The sequence below is a fragment of the Falco punctatus genome (assembly GCF_963210335.1).
Source record: "Falco punctatus genome assembly, chromosome: 17".
Classification (NCBI taxonomy): domain Eukaryota; kingdom Metazoa; phylum Chordata; class Aves; order Falconiformes; family Falconidae; genus Falco; species Falco punctatus.
Window position 1 is genome coordinate 2,987,467 of NC_137597.1, and position 21,591 is coordinate 3,009,057.

At 48.3% G+C, this 21,591-nt stretch overlaps 2 protein-coding genes and 1 long non-coding RNA gene across 6 annotated transcripts in view; 2 read left to right on the plus strand and 1 right to left on the minus strand.

Moving 5' to 3' along the window:
- Positions 1 to 1,955, minus strand: part of STK38 (serine/threonine kinase 38) — a 16,614-nt gene extending 14,659 nt beyond the window's left edge. The window contains exon 1 of one of the 2 annotated variants that reach the window (XM_080367255.1): positions 1,752 to 1,955. The gene's annotated coding sequence lies outside the window, so the exon portion shown is untranslated. The remainder of the gene's footprint in view (positions 1 to 1,751) is intronic. The other variant, XM_080367253.1, reaches the window with a different exon arrangement.
- LOC308054444 lies at positions 7 to 14,323 on the plus strand. 3 transcript variants are annotated; one of them, XR_013924099.1, is made up of 4 exons: positions 7 to 1,260; positions 3,032 to 3,126; positions 6,821 to 7,110; positions 7,507 to 14,323. It is a non-coding gene; the product is annotated as an uncharacterized lncRNA (long non-coding RNA). The 3 variants fall into 3 exon arrangements; XR_013924098.1 differs by having other exon boundaries at positions 6,821 to 14,323; XR_013924100.1 differs by having other exon boundaries at positions 7,034 to 14,323.
- A 362-nt stretch (positions 14,324 to 14,685) lies between these two features.
- Positions 14,686 to 20,773, plus strand: SRSF3 (serine and arginine rich splicing factor 3). Its single transcript, XM_080367305.1, has 6 exons — positions 14,686 to 14,823; positions 15,616 to 15,823; positions 16,369 to 16,503; positions 18,711 to 18,749; positions 19,547 to 19,633; positions 19,917 to 20,773. Exons 2-6 carry the CDS (start codon positions 15,618 to 15,620, stop codon positions 19,942 to 19,944), a joined length of 495 nt encoding a protein of 164 aa, XP_080223431.1. The 5' UTR covers positions 14,686 to 14,823; positions 15,616 to 15,617; the 3' UTR covers positions 19,945 to 20,773.
- The last annotated feature ends 818 nt before the right edge of the window (positions 20,774 to 21,591 follow it).

The following is a 21,591-nucleotide window of genomic DNA, read 5'->3' on the forward strand; positions in this document are numbered from 1 at the left end:
CTGTTAGGAAAGAAAAAGGGAGGAAACTTTTAACATTATAAATGACAAATAACCTTCAAACAAGAGCTGCAACCAGCAAAGTGATGCTGAACGACAGAGTTAAGATTTTAACAACAAACGCTGACAGCCCAGTCGTCTGAACTAAGACTAAGTAGGGAAAAGTCTTACAAAATAAAAGGTACAAGTCAAACTTCCTGTTTTGAACATTTTTGATCTGAAAATAAGAGGGAAGGAAACTTAAGAAACATGATGCCTCAAAAACCACAATTTCAGGCAGTACTGTGAATGTTTATTTCTGCCGATATATTCTATCTTTAATAAATGGTAATATTTTCTTAGTTTTAACCGCTGAAACATCTCTTCAGAAATTCTTCCTGTGACCCTTGCAAAAATAACGCCATCAGTTGCCTGCAGTCTCTTCTGCTCTGAAATTTATCAAAACCCCAAAAGTCATCGCAATAACAGAGCAAGCGAGGAAGGAAAAAACAAAACAAAAAAGGCATTCAGTTGCTTTTAAGCTCTCTTGGTTTTCCTAGAGGTTTTCACACAGAAATCTGGCAAAATCCAGAAGACCACCGCCTTTGAACAAGTTGTAATTTAAAAAAAAAAGAGAAAACACACCCTAGTGTAAGTATTTATTTAAGAGAATCCAGTAGGTCAGCCTCATAGCATGCCACTTGCAACCGGTAGCGTGGAAGTTTCACAGCACATTGGAGAACCAGCTGTACTTTCTCAAACGCACCAAAATGCAAAGATTTCAAGTGGAAAGCCACCTTAGCCCAGTTCTGCCGCTCATAACTGAACTCGCAGTAAGGTAACCCAAGTTTCGCAACTATTACTAGAAATTGCAGACAAATCTAGGTTACGCACACTTCCCGTTTTTACCGTGCCTGGGCAGCGGCAGTGTTTTAAGAGTGACTTTTTGCTGTTGGCTTTTTGGGGATCTTTACACGGCCTCCTTACGTGCCGTTGCAAATCACGGGCACCAACTATTTTGTCTGCTGCGTTCCCAGGTTGGCTCCCAGAAAAGATACCAGCGTGGGAGCTGGCAGAGCCCCGCACCGCGTGCTGCGTGAGATGGGGCTACAGCTGCGCGGAGGAACGGCACGGAGGGACCACGGGCCAGGGGCAGGTCACCTTCCCTGCACCCCAAGATGGAGGAGATGGCCCGCTGCATCCCGCTGCATCCCCGGTGGGGAGCCCAAGCCCCCAGGTTCACACCCTGGAGAGCAGAACGCGAAGGTTTTGTGACAAAAACAGGTTAGAAAGGGGGAAAAAAATGGGATGGAAAGGGAAAGTAGCGGGCTGGAGGGCAGCAGAGCCAAACCACCTGTTGGTGCTCGGGTCCCGGCTGCACCGGGGCCACCCGACGCCCACCCAATGCCCACCACGGGGCAGGGGGCTCCAGCCCCCCGGCCCGGCGGCTCTTCGTGCGGCCCGGCAGCATCACCGGCAGCGGACAAAAGGGGCCCGAGCCCCCCAGCCGAGGGGGAGGAGAGGGTCCTCGCCGTCCCCCTGCCCGCAGCGCGGCCACCCCCAGGGGAAGGGGGGACCTCGCCGCTGGAGCGCCCCCGGCCCGCAGCGTCCCCGCTCCCCGCCCCACCGCCCCGGGGGTCTTCCGAGGGGGGGGGATGCGGCCCCCTGCTCCCCCAGCCCAGCCCGGGAGCGGCGAAGGGCCTCGGGGGAGGGGGACGGGATGCCGAGCACCGGGCGTGGGGGATGCCCGTTGCAGCGGGGCGGGAGCGGCTTACCGGAGCCCCTCGGGAGGAGGGCGGCGAGGAGCTGAGGGCGACGGCGGGGTCTGGGCGCCGCCAAGGCAGGCAGAGCGGCTGCGGGGGGGCGGATGGGCGGGGGGACGGGACCGGGGCGACCGCAGCCGCTACCGCCGCCCCCCGCACCGACGGGGACCCGGCCGGGACGAGGCGCCCAGCCCCGCGCACGCAGCGCGCATGCGCCATCCTGCCGCCCCGCCCCCACCCGCGCATGCGCATGGGCGCGCCGGCCCCGGCGGGGGGGGAGCGGGGCGGGGGGGGAGCGGCGCCTGCGCGGTGGGGCCGGGGTCCCGGGGTGGGCGCCCACGCGCACGTGCGGAGTGGGATCCCCCTTCGTGACTCCCGGGCTGCGGGAGCCAGCACCGAGCTGCAAGGTGCCAGCCGCCCGCCGCGGGCCTGGGGAGCCACATCCTGCACCCCGCGACGGCTATGCGCAGCGCCCAGCCCCCTGCCCCTCCTCCCCCATAACGCGGTGATGGCTACGGGAGCGAGGTGTCCCCGGGGATGGGTGCCACGGGGACCCCGATGGTCGCTCAGGCTCCCGGGGCTCAGGGAACGGTCCCTCGGTCCCTGAGCGAACCTGCGAGGGCCGGGGGCTGCGGTGCTGAGCGGGACCCGGCCCCCGCCCCGAGGTTTTCCATCAGGGGCCCCCCGGGTGCCATCCCCGGCTCTGGAGGGGTGGCACAGCCCAGCCGTGGGCTCAGCAGGTGGCTCCTCCATCCCAGCTCAGGGAACGCTGCTTGGGCAGCACAGCCCATCCTCATCCCGGCCGTCCCAGCTCTTCCCAAATATCGGAAGCCGTCTGTCTCCAGAATGGTTTGATTGGCCTTGGGAATCCAACAGGGACATCTTGAGTAACTGCATGACAAAAGAAACGTGATTCCATACTCGTCCCGATGTGTGGAGATAGTAGCAAAAGAGGATTTTGCTTCATTTTATCTACATTTCTACAAAAAAAACCCCAACTGCAATTCAGAGGGTGGAAAGGGGTTTTATTGTTAACATCAAGGATTTATTGGGGTTTAATCACTGAGAAATACCTTCTGCACGTGCAGAAGTCCACCAGCAACAGAGGAATTTCAGGATTTGAAATGGTGTGTATAGCCCCTACAGGATGGAAACGCTGATATATTAGTAACACACACGACAGAGATTTAATTTCTGAATTTTGCAATTAAACTGGACCTTGCTTTGCTTAGACAGAGCTGGTCAGTTTGATACTAAAGGTGAACAGCAAAATCATGTGCTGTCTCTTTCAGGAAACACAGCTGGCCTCATGAAGCCGGTTATTTGCCCAGAAAACCTGATAAACTGGGGAAGCTCTTCGAGAGGATTTCACATGGACAAAGAACAGGTAGGAAGTCTTGAAACAAAAGGCTCATAACAGGGACCCTGGAAGCTGATCCTCGTTTTTTCCAGCAGCAGAACAAGGTGAATGTCTCGGGCTTTGGCTGGGAGGGGTGGAGATCACTGCCAGCTTCTCCCTCTGTGGCCCGCAAAAGTTTGGCACCTTGAAGGAAAACCTGGGAGATGAGAGGCTCAAAGCATTCTGTATGCTGGAGAAGCAGCAAAACCAAAAAAACACAACTTTTGGACCTAAAGTATAAGAAAAGTCATTACTCCTGCAGTGCCGGGCGGAACTGCAGGCAGGTGTGAAATAGGAGAGCATCTGTATCGGGAGGTCACTGCTTCTTCAGGAGGCAGAACATCAGGCTGCAGGCGAGCCTGTGAGGCTGCACATGAATGAACCAAACTTCTGATACGTGTGGGCTACGGGAGCGTCAAAGAGCTGCCACAGCCCTACGGGCTTGGTGACAGACGGGGAGGGCCCTGCCACGGAGAGAGACGTTTCTGGCCTGTGACAAATGACCCCGTGTCACAGCCGCAGTGGTCAGCCTGCCTGCTAGGGAGGGGACCTGGGCCTTGGTAAGGGTCTCTGTTCGACGTCTAGGAGTAGTTAATGGAACAAATGGACGGGGTTTCATTTTTTTTGCGGTTCACCTTTGCACTAGAGCTTTTCCTTGCGACCGTCACGTGGCTAAAGCAATGGGCTGAGCTGGGTTGAGGCTAGCGGGGATAGTTCTGTAGCTGGGTGCTAGGGTTTCTCTTGCTGCCTAGCTCTTTGATTTGAAGGAGGAGGAAAGGGTCTTGCGGGTTCCAGTTACCCTTGGGGGTCTTCACTTACTGCAGCAAACCCAGGTGCTTTAACGGGGGGAAGCCCTGCTCTTTTTCCGTGAGTTCCAGCAGCTGCTTCATCAGGCTTGAAGTCTCATCTCTGTTGATGCTGTTGTAGAGATCTGAGGGTTCTTGGCTCTTCTGCGAATCCCACATGGCATTTGAAAGCGAAATATCCCTGCTGCTGGCTGTGTGCACGCTACCTAGGGCGTTGTGGAGCCACATCAGGCGCTTCAGCCCTTGAAATGCCCTCCCCTTGTCATGCATGAGCTGATGCTCTGTCACTGCTCTCTTACTGCAACAGGAAAAAAAGAGTTCATTAGGAACCAAGCACAGCCAGATCCGAGCTCCTCTTTCAAACTGATTTGCACCCATCCATTTTGTAGGCTTCCCTAAGCTGAGGCAGGAGCACTGGTGGTGCCTACAGGTGATGTGGACAGCCCAGAGGTGAGGCTGGTGGTGCTGGTGCTCACAGCCAGCCTGATCCCTGCAAAGCCCGCAGTGGGAGCGCTCCCACGGCCGGTTCCTGAAGATGGGAAGCTGAAACACGGCCATTCCCAAAACATACACCTCCAATCTCCTTCTTTTTTTTCTTATTTTTTAAAAAAAGCAAACTGGGGAGACAGTGACAAAGTGACTTTAGCAGGCTTAAAGAGCTCTTACAGAGATTGGGTCTTTCCCAAATTTGGATTCTTTTTGCCTTTTCATGACCTTAGTGTTCTAGGCTTATTGGATTTGTTGCTTTCCTTCCAGAGATGGAAGTCAGGACTGATTTAACTGAAATCAGTGGCATCCATGAAATGAAAACAAATCTATATTTTCTTCAGATATACCAAAAATTTCTAGCCAAATACTAAGGAGGACAGTCTAATTCTGGGATGCAAATATTTCTGGATTTCAGGCTGATTAGATAACATCTAACTGCAGCTATAGGCTCCCACTGCAGATACGGATCTGAATGGGAACCTAAATAGGGAATTTTAGTGTGCACTATTTCCATGGCTTGCACTGAACAGCCTTACATGGTTTGCTACTCTGCGTTTAAAAGATTCGGCTGAAATGTGATATACGTTACACATCTAAAAATGCAATTGGTCTAATTTTATACTGCATAGAGGGAGATGTAAAATATTGCCATATCAAATGCATAGAATTTTCCTTCCATCATGCCCCGGAGTAAATGACAGCAGCAGAGAATACAGCCTAGTAAATCAAAGACAAGCAGTCTTCTAAGAACATTAAGTAAAAGGATGATAATGCTTACTTTTCAGTGTCTTGACATGTTGCAAAACAGGCAAAAAAAAGAACTGCCAAAAATGTAAGCATCTGCAGAGATCTCTGGGGCAGGAACATTCTCTCTCTTCTTTAAATCTTCTGCACAGGACAAGAAGCTGACAGTATGATCAAAAATCTTTTTTTCCTCTGTTGTTTCTTTCACCTGACAAAATTAATTTCAGCCTTTAAGCACTGGTAAAAGTGGAGCATTGTACTATGGTGCATCATCCCAGGACCTCCCAGAACATCAGACGTGTGGATTTGTAACATATACCAGTAAAAGATTAATAGGTTTCATAGTATATTTCTACATTTCCTTGCTCATAGTCCTAAATCTCCTTCTCCGCTATTGCTTCTCAATATACTGGTTCCCCCTTCTGTGCATTTGGAAGCACAGGAGATTTTGAACATTTTGAACTGGCGAGAGACCTTCCTGATAAAAACTTGCCAGAAATTTAACAAAAAGATCAGGATTGCTGCTTAAGAAATCTGTCACAAAACTGAAAAAGAGTTTAAGACTGGACCATGCAGATCAAGTTAAAAGGTGTATACACCATGGAACTCGGACCTTTAATAACACGTTTTCCACGAGCAACACAAGTGCTGACATCCAAATCTGCCAGTCCACAAGAACGGTATTTGGCTGATACTAGATTTCTGTAAGGAAGTGGATTTCTGGCTTTGGGAAATGATAATTAGAAATTCTAATTGAGCAATGATTATGTTAATCTAAGTTATAACTGCAGTCAGTTCTATATCTGCTGCTGGCATTGGTACACCTCTACCCACCCATCCTTTCAACCCCACCGCTCCTTTATCGCCAGGTCTACTGCTAAAATTTCTGCATTTTTTACACTAATGACTGTACCCTGCTTTTAGCATTGGCTCCAACCTGTCCCTTTAGTTATTTACTAGCAATTGCTGTATTAGTTGTTACATCAAAACCCAGATGGACAACAAAACAAAAATTGCAGCATTTAAATTTTTATGTAAGAATAAAAAAGCTATGTTCACATACAATGATTTTTTGAAGAAATACTTTTTGTGCAGAAGCAGTTTGGGTCAATAAAAAACTCAGCATCTCCTCAAATAATTTTTCTTTATACTAACTTGAATATTGAATTGTCAATGACTGGATAGAAAAGCAGATTATACATTTGGTTGTAAATTAAGCTTGTCCTTAAGAAGTCTACTCCACTAAATTGTGAGTGATTTCCTTGGCCAATATAAATTCAAAATAAACTAGGCATCAAATAACAAATGGGTATTAGTTGTGATTAAAAAGCAACTGTATTAAATACAGATACACATAAATACACAGATGTGTGTATATTTACATGCTAAATTATTTTAGGTCATGCTAATGCAGAACTTCTGCTCATATGTAATAGATAAGCTGTACTTTCCTAGGGTGATCAACAGTACACTAGGTATTAATTTAAAAGCATCTTCCAGTTGCAAAAGTAACAGTTTCTACTTACTGATGATCTTGTAGCGATCACAGTGAAGTTCTGATCTGTGCAGATGTGTTGTCTTGCCGGTCTTGTCGTGATGTTCCAGCTGCAATGACAAGTGCCTTTCACCTTCTTTTATACCAGCCCAGAAACCACAGAAACAATAGAAATGATCTCTGCAGCATTTTGTGACTAAGACCTTTCCTCTCATGTCAGTGAAATGAGACAGCTCCTCATTTCCAGCGATAATAAATCTTGGATTCTAAAATGTTCTGTTCAGCTGTGACATGTTCGTGGACAGTTTCCTACTCCTTTGCTGTCTCTCCTTTTTTGTGAGAACTTTTTATTCTAACACAGCGTTCCTGAGCCCCAAGACGATGGAAGAGGGATGTTCAAACCTGTTGTTCCAAGGCTGATCAGGAAAAATGTCTCTGGTATGCAAAAAAGGGCTCACTCCTTGGCTGTCCTCATAAACTCACATGTAGGACACTAAAGTTGTGTAGGAGGAATCTAAATCAACAATACTGATGAACTCTCTAATGCCAGTTAGCATACAATCAGCAAAATGGGAGTTACTTACAGAAAATCTGAGGAGTTGATAAATAAGATCCCACTGGATTTTAATGTTCAGCACAAATTTCATTTAAATCCGTTGATTGTACACTAAACGTATTTGCTTTAAATCTTGGAAACTGGGGAAATGTGGCAAAGAAAACTGACTAAATAAAAATGCAAGTAGTAGCTCAGGCAAAAAGCCACATGATATGCTTTTAAACCTTATGCATTGATGCCATGTGAGGCTTGATAATCACTTTATGATCTCTAACCAGGTAATTTCAATAGAATTTGGATACTCAGGATGTGGCTGGACCATTAAGATGAAACACGAGTCTACTTAAGAGGACCAGTTCCTATTTCTCAAAGTGAAAGAAAAAAATGAATCTATTTTTCACCTCTGTGGAAAAATTCCCTGGAAGGATTGAAAAGGTAATTTACTTAGCGTTAACCAGAAGCTATCAATTCCTTTTACATAAGGCACGGCCATACGTTCCCGTTAAACCCAGTCTCAGGTGAATGCAAACACATTGTCCGAATGGCAACAGGCCCTATTAGCAGTGCTCGCACGACCTCGTCCGTTCTCGCAGCTTCTACGGACATCAAATTGCTCTTTATTATATTCCTCATGACAGCTTATTTTAAGCCCCACAGTTCTGCAGCAATCAAATAAGCATTCCTGATTTCATGACACGAGTCCCAATTGTTAAGGAGAGTTTCACTCATTAAAGAGAACAAAGTGTATCACCAATTAAAGATGACATTTGTTAAATATTGGTAAAACAGGGGCCTGCTTCACATCTCAGTTTCCAGGGTAGCGGTTATGCTGCAGTTACACTGAATTATCCACCCGTGAAACCAAGGTTTCTTAGCTACATCTTCAAGGACTAACGAGCATTGCCCAAAGTCATGTCCAAAACATCTTGTCTCATTCATCCTTGAACTTTTCGAGCCTCCATTATATAATGGATTTGCATTGAATGCAGTTACCGGGAGAGGTAATACCACACTAACCGGAGTGGCTGCAGTGGGCCAGAGACACTGACATGGGGTGGGTAAACGGGCACTTGAAGCATTCTGAAACGGCCAAACCGCATCGCCGTGGCTACACTCTTCTTCCACATCTTTCTTTCCACCCAAGGACTTGGCAGAAGTCACAATAACCTTGGTCCTGACTTTGTAACGCCTGCCTGAGGTGTACGTGAGGACAGACCGTGCTGAAGTTACGATCCATCTTTGGGAAGCATCCCGCGGAACGACTTGCCAGCACTAGCAGCGCAGTGGGGAAGAGGCGCTTGCGAGGACCCATTTCCATGGTTTGTGGTATTTCTAAGGAAAGTACAAAACGTGTCAGTTGCACAGCTGATACCACAGCCACACACATAGTAGTTAGTATTTCTAACTACGATGGGAACGTTGCTATTTTCACAAGGACAAATCGTGCAAAGAGCACGACCAGCGGCTATTTTCAGCTGGTCTAGATTAATCTCTGCCCTGAGTACTGCAGAGCAGGCTAAGAGCCCATTTTGCCAGGGATGTAACCAGCAAACCCAGCTGATCGGCGTTTGGTTACCTCGGGGCCTCCCTCAAAGCACATTTGGAGCCATCAAAAGGCTTTTGCTTTGGCTTCAAAGGCTTCGCTCCCACCCTCCAGCTTCTCCTGGTCGGAGGGGCTGACTTCGCACCAGAGGGTGCCTTTGCTGCTCCATCACCTTCTTCAGTGGGAGCATTTGAGCGAGGAGGGCTGTGCAAATTCCCCGTTCCCAGTGAGCCATTCCTTTGTTTTGCTTTCCAGCCCTCTCCCCAGGGAGCCAGGTGGGGGAGGAAGGGAATATGGCTTGTGCAGAGCATGAAAGAAAAAGGAAGGAGAAAGCCTGGAGGCCCATCTGAGGGGGAAGGAGGGATGGGGGGAGGGAACAGAAAGCAAAGCAAATGTGCAAATAGCCTCGTTAGGGCAGGAGGGGTCCTCTTGCCTGGGATTTGAAGACTTAATTAAACAAAGACTGTATTGCATCAAAGAGGTCTGCTATCTGTAGGGAGATGGCTGGATCTGATGAATTTTTTCCACGTGCTGTTCTCTGTTACTCACCAGTAACAGGAGGATGGGCTCCAGAAGGCTTCGTACTTCCCTAATGCAAAAATCTACCTTGTTCTTTTCCGGATTTTATTTTTTTCCCCCCCCTAACTGCCCTTAGCCTAACAGACTAAAATTCATATGAGCTGTTCAGTGCGGCGTGTGGAAAGAAAGACACCGCCCTGTTGAGAGGAAACTGTTTGACCACACTTGGCTGGTAAATATAGTTCCCCTGAGCTGCTGGTGAAGCAGCTGCTAATGAATAACTGCTCTCCCTTCCTGGCCTCCCTAATTGAGAGGTCGGAGGAAATGACACCTCGCAGCAAACCCAGAGGCCAAAGCCTTTTGCACCACTGCACCCGCATTTCTGGGCACTAACGGGGCTGACACCAGCCCTCTCGGCCCTGGGAGGAAGGAGCCAGCAGCAGCAGCACAGCCATAACCACTGACAGCAGATGAACTGCAGCTCCTGGGGAGCAGGCTGCAGGCTTCCCCTCCGGCTGGGTGCTCATAGCTCTTCTGTATCACCTTGTGATCGCTGCGGGACCGTCTTGTGCAATCTGGAGAGCCCTAAGTAATTGCATTTGTGGCAGGTAGGGTCCAGAGCCAGCATCTGGACTGCATGGGGCAGTTTGAAATCCTGGTCCCTACTCCACTACGTACTGCATCACCCCAGAGAGAACTCCGGTCTTCCAGAGGATTAAAATTAGAGTCAAACAGCCATGAGTCAGGCTCGCCGTTTTCCATTTTCTAATTTCGAGCCGGATTTACAGAAGTGCCTGAGACTCACAGTTCTCTCTGAACACAGCAGCAAGGGTAAGTGTTTTGTCCTGCAAAACCTGCCCTGAAGCCAAGCCTGGGGCTGACTCCTTTCCTTCCCACACGAGACTTCAGAGGGAATATTTTCTGTGCACAAAACAAATTTGGGTGAAGCTGATGCAAAGCCTCGGGGCCTTTCTGCTGTTTCTGTAACACCTGCTGCACCCTCAGAGTTTATCCCTGGTTCGACAGCATTGCGGGATGCCTGGAGAAGTCTGCCGAGAACCTCGACTGAGCAGAAATAAAATAGGAGGTGGCGTTTCTCCCGGTGGCACCGGGCCTGCCCCGGAGCTCTCGGGCGCGGAGAACTGCCGCCACCTGGTGCCTGCGCCTTGGCTGGGCAGGGGGTGCTGACCCCCCGGTGGGTCCGGGGCTGCGGTTCAGGGGCAGCCCCTAAATCCTGCCTGAGAAGCAGGGCAGCCCTCAGGCTACCTGAGAATCGGGTGTCTTGTCCCCCAGGCTCTATGCTAGCAGGGATGCACAGCTGCTAATACCTGTAGGACCAAGAAGGTGTTTCTTAAAGGACCAAATTGGATGCAGCTGGGCTGGATTTCTTACTTCTTTAATGGTGCCAGCAAATCACAGAATGATAGGATGCTTTGGGTTGGAAGGGACCTAAAAAAGCATCTAGTTCCAACCCCTTGCCGTGGGCAGGGACACCTTCTGCTGGACCAGGTTGCTCCAAGCCCTGTCCAGGGGCATCCGGAGCTCTCTGGCCAGCCTGTGCCAGCGCCTCACTGCCCTTGCAGTAAAGAATTTCTTCCTAATACCTAATCTAAATCTACCCTCTTTTAACTTAAAGCCATTGCCCCTTGTCCTGTCACTACATGTCCCTGTAACAAGTCCCTCCGCAGCTTTATTGTCGGCCCCGTTAGGTACTGGCAGGCTGCTGTAAGGTCTCCCCAGAGCCTGCTCTTCTCCAGGCTGAACAACCCCAACTCTTCCAGCCTGTCTTTACAGGTGTCCCAGCTCTCTGAGCATCTTTGTGGCCTCCTCTGGACGTGCTCCAACAGGTCCGTGGCCCCAGAGCTGGATGCCATACTGCAGGGGGGGTCTCACCAGAGCGGAGCAGAGGGAGAATCCCCTCCCTCGACCTGCTGGCCACGTTTCCTTTGATGCAGCCCAGGATACGTTTGGCTTTCTGGGCTGCAAGCACACGTTCTTGGGCCATGCTGGGCTTTTCATCTACCAGCACCCCCAAGGTCTCCTCAGGGCTGCTCTCAATCCATCCTCTGCCCAGCCCGTATTGATAACTGGGGGTTGCCCCGACGCAGGTGCAGGACCTTACACTTGGCGTGCTGGATCTTGCACTGGTGTGCTTCCAAATGGTGTACTGGTCCTGAGGGAGAGCGGTGCATCAGCCTGCCACCACGCAAAGGTCGTGGGGCTCCCAGCACAGGGTCTGGGGTGGCCATCAACACCCAGCCCTTAGGTGTAAAAGGTACAGGACGTGGGACCCCAACAATGGCGGAAGGCTCATGCCTGGAAAGGTGGAGATGAAGGTTGAGGAACTAAGAGTCCCCCAATGACGTGTCATTCAAGTAAACTGGCTTCTTGCAAACTAGTCCTCCAGTGCCCTTGAGGACATGCTGTGCCCCTGCGCTGGGTGCTGAGTGCGCCTTAGTTTAGGTCTGTGATGTATAAATTATCGTCTGTTCTTTCACTCTCCCTTGAGGTCTGAGGCACAGCTGAAGGCTTTCACAGTGTAAAAATTTATAATTTTTAAAAGTGGAAGAATAAGGAACAGGGACTTGCACCCTGTAAACAGAAGAGCCGTTGTGGTGGGAATAAGCTTATGCAAGCTGAACGTAGTGTATCAAAAGATCGGGCAAGTGTAAGTCACTGCTTCTTTAGAAAATAGCCTTCATCAAGATTAGTCTGTTGGCAGGATGTGAAAATGGGGTGAATCCACAAGACCTTCACAAGTAGCCAGCTGAGGTAGGACTCTGCTGTCAGTTTTCTGACTAAGTAAAGGCCTGTCCCCTCAACCCGTTCCTGTTGTGTTTGTGTAATGACGTTTTCCACAGATAGAATCATGCCAGTAAATAAATATTTTTGCTAATGTCTAGTTTTGCTTGAGGAGCAACTCTAAGAGATCCTATTGCGGATAGAAATATTCTTCAGTAAATATTGTCTCTCTCCTGAAGTATCCCTGAAATTTAGCTCATGTGGCTGAGGTTTCTTCCAAATCATAATGGCTGGAATAGGCTCATTTTCTTTTGTGACATTTAAATCTCAGAAGCCATGATAGCAGCTTGAATATAATACCTTCCTCCTTGTCAGTCTGGCCATGGATTCCGGTCTGGCCACGTTATAAAATAGATAGCTGCGCTCCGCTGTACAGCGTGCCGACATGAGGTGCCTTTTGAGTCCAGTCTTGGCCCACCTGTTTAGAGCTGGTCTTGCTTGTAAGGTCAGTGTTCTCACCTTCCTTGTACGGAAGAGCCGATGAATGTCAGAGTTCTGTACATCTCATAAATATTGGGCACCACTGGTGTTCTCATACTGCAAAAGCAAAAGAGTTGCAACGCAGCAGGATTTTTCAAACACTATCTTAGAAACCTGGAATAAGGAAGAAAGTAACATAGCACAGTGCAGCTTTCGTATCTAGGTATATGTACACATATATAGTGCTGCTCAGAGCTGTGTCAGGGTCTCATCTCTCAGAGCACAATCAAAACGCTGACTTTTCGAATTACTGAAATGTTGTGTGGCTGTGTTGGGGCATCCTAAAACCGACTGCAGAAACGGGTTGGGGTTTTGGCTGAATGCAGTTGCCTCTAACCTCTGCCTTTTGTCACCGTGATGTGCCACGTTGAGTTGCTTTATAATGCCAAAAGCAGACTGAAAATGGATTGGATTTGGATTACATGTTTTTTTATGCTACGTGATTTACAAAGCATGGTGTTGGGCCTAAGCGCATGCAGGAAGTTCCTTGAACAGAACAGGTGAGTCCTAGGTGAGTGCTGAACGCTGTGTTTACTTTGCACGAGGAGAACCTACTTCTGAATAAATCCTTTGTTATCAAGTCTGTCATCTGTAATTATTTTCATATGTCAGGTGTAACTTTGGTGTGAAATTAAAAGATCTATTAAGATTACAAGGTTGTCCACGTTGCTCTCTAACTCATGTTTGATGTGTTTTCGTTTCTTTTATTTAAATATTGTTGCAAAACTTAAATCTTGTTGCAAATGTACATTGTGTGGTATGAGGCAGGGTCTAGTTAATGTTGTAAACCCCAGCGGAGAAGGGAGGGGAGATCATCATCTCCAAAAAAATCATCAAGTGAAATGGCTGAACAGCCCCACGTCTGCTTCAATTATTTCCTTCCTTTGTGTTGCCTCGGGACATTAACCATCAGCTAATTTAGATTACAATGTGTTATATTTCTTTAATTAAAAGCAGGTAACTGTCAGATAACACGATAAAGATACTGTAGAGTATCTATTACCTCCAAATCCTTGGTTTTCTGTCCCTTGGCCGATTTTGACCCTTGGGATGATTTTACTGAAAAGAGTCGTTAGAAATAATGAGGGATGCTGCAAAAGATTTTGGAAGATTCTAATGAATTATATGAGCTGGTTGTCTTAAATTCTGATAATTTTTTTCTTTATACGCTGGTACAATTCTAGCAGACTGAGGACACCCCATGCTCTGCATAGTTCCTGCTCGGAAAACACAGTCCGTGTGCATTCATTTGTACTCAAAATGTCTTACCGCATATAATAGCACTGCAAGTATTATGAGTTATACTTGGAACTGGTAATTTTGTCTTGTCTGGCACAAGTCAAAAAGGATTAAATACAGCCTCCAGACATGGCTGCCCAGGGACATTTATTTGGGGAGGCTGCTGTAGCGGTGGCCCTGGGTGGGTTTTTCCTGTCGCCTGGTAGCTTGAAACCAGGGGCTTGGTATTTACGGCAACCCTTCTGGAGCAAGTTATTTAAAACTCATATATCCTGTCTAAATGAATGAGAGTTTAGTAAAGCACAAGCACCACAGACTGTGCTCTCTGAGGCTAAAATTCCTCAGTTCAAATCCCCCTGTTTTCTACCGAGTGCTGAAAAATAATCAATTCCTTCTGTGGCGCCTCAGTAGGCCCAAGCCCAGACGTAAATTTCACCAAAAACTATTGAGTTAACACTGCTTTGCTCAACGTGTTTATTTAAAACCCCTGCTCATGGGGGAAAATGGTTACTAGCTAAAACCCTAACAATGAGGGGATGATGCTTAACAAACATGGCCTGAATGCATCCCACGGGCTCAGAGAGGCTCCACGAGAAAAGAAAACCTCCTTTTTCCTTTCAGGCAGCAACAGGGGCTCCTTGGGTGCGCTGCCGTTTCCCGGTGCCAGGGGCCTGGAGCCCTCGGTCGGTCAGCAGCCCGTAAGGGGCAGGTCGGGCCGGCAGCACGCCCCGCCGCCATGTTCCCGCCGCTGAGGCGATGCCCGCCCGCCGACCGTTCGTGCCCGCGCGGAGGCGGCGGGATGAGGCGAGCTGTCAATCAGCCGAACGGCGCCCTCCTGATTTGCTGCCGCCTGCGTCACGTGTGAGAGGCTGCCCGTATATAAGGGCGGGCGGGGCAGGGGCCCGCCGCCATTTTGTCCAGTGAGGAAAAGCGGAGCGGGAGTCTCGTTGAGGGTCGAGTCGGCTACGAATTTAGCGCGGGCTCCCTTCGCGCGCCCTCCCTCTTAGCATCGGTGAGGATCTTCACCTCGGAGGGCTGGGGGGGAGGAGGCGGCACCCGCGGTCTCGGTCCCCGGCAGGGCGGATGGAAGCGGCGGTGCCCGGTGGCGGCAAACAAAGAGCAGCCGCCATTTTGTAAAGCTGGGCCGCGGGCGGTGGCTGCCGCTACGCCGAGGAAAACCGGGCGGGGAGAGAGCGGGGAGGCCGCGGATTGCCTTGGAGAGCCCGCTCGCCGCCGTTCCTCCGTGGCCAGTGAGGCGAGGCGCGGCCGGGCGGGCGGTGCCGCGGGGGTGGTGTGGCGCCTTACCCCCCCTCGGCGGGAGCGCCGCTTCCTCAGGCCGCGCTGCGGAACGCTCCGGAGGGATTCCCCGAGCGCTCCTGGCCTGGCCTCCGCCGGAGATGGCGCTGCTTTTCCTCCTCCGCCGTGTGCAGCTTCCCCTGGATCCCGCTCCGAGAACAATGGAGCCCTTCTCCCGCGCAGCGCTCCCCCTGCGGCCCGGCCCGCGCCCTCACCCGGGGGCCGGGGAGGGGGCCTCAGGGAAACACCCCCTTGCAAAGTTGGGAGGCCTTAGAAGTGAACGAAATTCCTAAAAGTAGTGATTTACGATCTAACAGCTAGTTGTTTGGTTTGGTTTTAAACGCCTTCCCCACCACCACCCACCCGCCCCCCCCCCCCGAGTTCCACGCAGCTTAATGTTTCTATCAAATTCAGCTTCTGGAAAAAGCAACCAACAGCATTACTTCCTTGTAAGTGAATAAACACGTGCTGTATATTAAATGTACATGAGCTTTTTTTTTTGTCCTAGCAATGCATCGTGACTCTTGTCCGCTGGACTGCAAGGTTTATGTGGGTAACCTTGGAAACAATGGCAACAAAACTGAATTAGAGCGAGCTTTTGGCTACTATGGACCTCTGCGCAGTGTATGGGTGGCAAGAAATCCTCCTGGTTTTGCCTTTGTGGAATTTGAAGATCCACGAGATGCAGCTGATGCAGTAAGAGAACTAGATGGAAGGTAAAATTAGCTTCTTGTGTGTTTGGCTTGCCTGGTGAAAATCAGGAGGTGTGGGTAGTGATAGTCTGAATTGGGAGGCTTCAGCTGGCGAAACCAAGGACTTGGCACATTAGTTACGCAGTGTTTATTTGTACAGTGATACACGGATAGTGTTTCTTCATAGTGCAGGAATAGTGTTGGGATGGTTAATTTTACATTTTAGAGTTGGACTCTTAAGTTAGACATGACTTGGACTTCATGGTGCATGTGAGTTAAATCCAAGATGGTGTTACTATAAAGAGGCAAAACTGATCAGGGAGACTCTGCTTGGTTCCTTCTGTGCCTGCTTTTAATGGCATGGCAAGCTTTCAAAAATGGCCAAACCTTTTGTTTTTTGTGCTGGAATCCCCTTTTTTTATACTGACTACTGCGTATTTTGACTGATGTGTATAGACATAATGGTTCTGACCTTGTCTGTGCCTTTTGCCTCTCTCAAGTCCATAGGGCTTCTTGTGCATGCAGACTTGTCCCTGGAAACGCTAATGGATGTCAGTCTTTTTTCACAGAACCCTCTGTGGGTGTCGTGTCAGAGTGGAGCTCTCCAATGGCGAGAAACGGAGTCGGAACCGTGGTCCACCTCCATCCTGGGGCAGGCGTCCTCGAGATGACTATCGCAGGAGAAGTCCTCCTCCTCGTCGCAGGTACCCTAGGTCAAAGTACACTCATAGAGCTGTTGGCACTTGTTACCACGTAGCATCCTAGAAGCAGGCTTTTTAAAAGCATGTTGATGGATAACATTCATCTATCTGATCACAATTTGGAGATGGCAAATGCTAAAAAAAAAAACCCAAGAAAAAAAATACCAAAAAACCCCAAACCCCACAAAATCGAGGTGAACTTAAGTTGTGTTGAATGTTGGCTTTTGTCCTTAGGTCACTGTGCAAGTTGGTAGTCAGTGCCCTCTATCCTGGACTTGTCCTCCTTCCTCCTAAAATCTGCTCATCTTCTAGTCACACTTTCCCTTTCTTCCCCATACTTCAACTTAGGCTGTTCCTTTGCTTTATTCCATAATGGCAAAACATGACATACGGCAGCTTAGCATTTCCATACAGATGTGTTTCTCCGCTTTGTTTGCGCAATTGAAATACTTTCCAAGTAGGCAGCTGTTGAATAATAGACCGAGTAACAGTTGCTCTAAACATCTAGAATCTTGACACTTCACTGTTAGTTTGGAATTAAAACATTGGGTGACGATCCTGTCACTTGAGGTTTGCAAACCGAGCTCTAAAATAGAGCAGGATTTTTGGTAACTGACACGTTCTTGGACCCAGACTAGCTTGTCTGGCGGTTTAAGTCTGCAACGTGGTTTTTGCAGGACTGAATTTACCTGTTGCAGGTGAGTGAAGTCCTCGTGAGTCAGGGTTTCGAGCTTACCCTTTTGCTGTTGAAAAATAACACATTAGGAGTATTTGTTAGCTAATAGATGGTTGTACTGATGGCTTGTTTTTCATTTTTTTTATGCTTTTTGGTCCATCTATTAATAAAAATGAACCCGTTACAGAGTCACCATCATGTCTCTTCTCACCACCCTCTGAGTCTGCATTAGCCAGTCAACTAGCCCTTTCAGCGTCATGTGACCAGCGCGCCCCATTCAGCTTGGCTGGTGTCGTTTCACATGACCCAGGCATGGCCAGTCGTCAGGTTGCACCGCCCTTTGGTTCCCGAGCATGCTGTTTTCTCTCAGCCTTCTCTCCAACCTTAACCAAATCGGCAGCAGCCACCTCGACCGCCCACACATTCCCGGCCAATCAGCTCAGCTGTTTATTTACCAAATGTCTTCACAACAACTACAGCAGCAGCCTTCGGCTAACAAAAAAGCAGGAAAAATCCACAACACCCCCTTCGCCAACCAACTAAATACAACGCAACATCTGGCAAAACCTTTTCAGCAAATTCTTCTTGGCAGTCAGTCCGGCAGCCTCACCTCACCATTTCTAGCTTGTTGAAACCAAAAACTAGTAAGTTTTTCCTGCTTATACAGTTTACTGCTGGTTAAAATAAGGAGTAAGCGGCTTATAAGTAATTACTTTTCTCAATCAAAGGCTGGCTGTGCATAATTGAGTGGTAACGTACATATGTTGCTTGAGAAAACTTTTAAGGGTGATATGGAAGCTCTTACACTGAATAACGTAAAAACCAGTATATTTGCATGTGAGATGCCAAACTAAATTTTTAATAAAGCTCTAACAAACTTAGCTTTTCCTTGCCAGAAAAATCCTATCACCTTTAAATGGTTTTACTAACAGTTTTCAAAACTTAAAACATTTACTTTTTGGGATGAACTGGGCCGAGCTAAGGTTATTATTTTTTTATTTTTTAATTTTTATTCTTTAAGAAAATAGTCTAAACACACTCTATGGCATTAAAAATGACAATCACAATATGCAGTTCTAATGTAGCGCACTTAATGGCATTATCAATATTTACACTGAGCGCATTTTCACTTTTTTTCCACTTGGTATCTCTTTTATGTCGTGTTATGGACCTTTTTGGCTTGCATGGGTTCCAAAACATTTGGTCTGTGCTATTTTTTTTTTTTGGAACCACTTGTGGGACTTTGGTGTGGTGTTCTGGGCAGTGTATTTAGTTGAAATGGAAAGTGTTGCATTGGACAACTCTGCTATGAAGCATTCTTAGTTAAAGTGAATTCATGGTTGGAAACGTGCTGTTCACACTGAGCTTGGTTTTACTGCCTAATCTTTCCATGCCTTTTACTGGATGATGGATGCCAGTTATTCTTGGCACGTTCCCTGGGCCCAACAGTGAGTTTGACAAGTTGGGAAATGCCTCACCCCATTAATGCTAAAAGAATTGATAAAAAGCCTCACATTTCTTTTTCTGGTTCTAGATCACCACGAAGGAGAAGCTTTTCTCGCAGCCGCAGCAGGTATGCATCTGTTAATTACTGCATGGGCCGTTTTGTCCAGGAGGTTTAAAAACAAACAGGGACAGCTGAATGTTTGGGCTGTATGCGTTCAGACTCCAGGGCAAGCGCTGTAATCCAGTAAAAGGGAGGTAATGGGTTTGCTTCTGTCATTGCTTGATTGGAGTTCATATATTTACACAGCTATTTTAGGTTCCAGGGTTATCAGTTGAAGGATGTCAAGAATGGAAGCACTTGTGGGTTTTTTTTTGTTCTGCAGCTTCCCAGGGTTCCTGTCAGTTTTTCCCAAAACTTCTGTGTTAAGGTGCTACACTCCCCCAGATACTGTGAGCCACAAGCAGATAAACACAGTGAGCGCATTCTGCTGTCGTGGGCTGTAAATGCCAGGTGGTAATGGCCCAGCACTGTAACGCAGTTCTGTGTTAGGCTTTTTGAAGCTCGTGGAGTTTGGAGGCGATCTTTACGTTCTTGTAGCATAGTGCTGCGTTACTGTCGGGTGCGTAAGCGCACGTGGGCACAGTGTCAGCAGAGGCACTGTCGCTCGCCGTCTGAGCGAGCAGCTGTACACAGCTGCAGAGGGAGAGATAGATGCCTGTTTGCAGCACAACTTAAGCTGTGTTGTATGGCTCAACTGATTGTTCTTACCTGAAGGAAAGGCTAATGCCATGATCTTCAACGGGTTTCCCCCAGATGAATAATTAAAAACTTTTTAACTCCCTGAAGGGATGCTGTTCCGATAGCCTTGTCAACCCAATTTAGCTTTGACGCTGTAATCATTTTGGCATTGTGATCTTGAACAGGTCCCTCTCCAGAGACAGAAGAAGAGAGCGATCACTCTCACGGGAGAGGAATCACAAGCCTTCTCGTTCCTTCTCCAGGTCTCGCAGGTAGGATGAGCCTGTCGGTGTTTTGAGCAAATGCCTAAAAATGATTTGGTGTCTGGGGTGATGCTGAAGAAGGCTGTGGTGGGGAGCTGTCTCTAGTGTCTTATGAGGTTCTTCACCTTGAAAAATTAAATACTTTATTTTAATTTATTAAATTTATTAAATGAACAGTGGTTTTTAAATGCATAAACATAATCACTGATTTGGGCTGGGGGGGAGGGCTGTGTGTTAAAGCAAAACCTGCTGCTCTTGGCACCTGGGTACTAATGTGTCTTTTCTTCTTCAGTCGCTCCAGGTCAAACGAGAGGAAATAGGAGTATGAGGAGCTGTGTACAGGAAGTCATTAGATCTGAGGACAGGAGGAGTATGTACAGAACATTGTTTTGTTTTGAAACTTCATAAAGCTAGGTGCATTTTTAAGATGTTTTAGCTGTTGAACTTGCTTTGTTCCTTGTATCTTGTAACAGGTGGCAAATGTAAAGATGTGAATCTGTATATGGTTCTGAGCAGAACATATGATTTGTAATATTAATCGCTTTACAATATACCATTATACATAATTTTGTGTTTGTGCTGAATGGTGAGCAGTTTGTCTTGCATAGATAGAAGAATGCTTCTGGTGTTGATGTGCTTGGGCTGTGTTGTGCTGGGATTCAGCTCTTGGGAGGAGGCACGCGATGGAGACATGCTCATTGCAGAAGTGTGGCTGTGAGCGGTGCTAGTCATGCAGGGGGAGATGTAGATGCTTTGTAGTACAGTTCTCTGAGCTAGTCGGGAACGTCGAGCCAGTGGTGTGCGAGGGGAATGGCTGGGCTGCAGTTTTAGCCAGAGCTCTAGTTCTGACTTCCATTACCTGGAACAGAGCTACTTTATATCATGTGAAATACAATTTTTTTTTAGTGGTAGGGTCAGTTAATTTTGTACTTTAGAGTACTTACGTAGGTGATTGTTGACAGACCATCTATTCCAGAACCTCCGAATAGACCAAATACACAGCAGCACTGCAGCTGGAGTGGATGTGTTGAGTGTGTAATGGTACATTGTAAAAGTTAAGAATTAAACATTTCTTTACTGTACAAGAATTTTCATGTCACTTGTAAAATGTCTTTTGTGAGATCCTTGGGATTAAAGTTTTGGTTACAACTTGTTGTTCGGTATTTAACTTGAGTACCTGCTGTGTACCTTGGCATTGTGAAATACACGCTTGGGTCTCGTGGCACAACTCTGTTCAAATAAAACACGCTCTGCAGTACAGGGTGAGAGGACACTGCTGTGTCTCGCTGTGACACCAGCGCTGACTGCTCGGGTGCTGCTCTCGGAGCGGGTGGCTGCTGCCATGGTGTTGCCATCTCTCACCCTGGCAGAAGGCCGGGCATCTGGCGCTGGTGGCACACGTTGGTCCTAGGTGACCATAGTCGGTGATGCTGGCTTGACTTCCCCCCTGACAGCGAGCTCCTAAGCACTTCCCACCCCAAACCAGCCAGAGCTTCACCCTGGGGTGTTCCGCATCCTGGCTGGGGGTTGGTAATGACACAGGTTTTATGGCAGGGCTGGGAGCTGGTGCTTTGCACGGAGGTGTCACCGTCACACTGCGGCGAGGCTGGGGTGCAGCCACAGCTCCCGGGCAGCCCAGGGGCTCCTTTGTTCTGTATCCAGGAGATGATGAGCTGCAGCTAAACAAAGAGATGTGTGTTCAGATTAAATCTGCCACGCTGGTTGGGCTGGTGGTTTAATTCCTTTGCTGGTGGTACCCAGGTGGGGAGGAGGTTGTGACAAGCTGTATCAGAAAGAGATGCTGCTGGGAAGGGGAGTTGTGTATCCATTGCCCTCAGCAGCTGGGGCACCTCTTCCCCGCCGAAGTATAGCGTCTAGTTATTTTGTTAATTACTCAGTAGTTCTTGTGGTTGGACTCTATCGTCAAGGTGTTCCCTGTGGAGCGGTGCTCGGTGCTCTGCTACGAG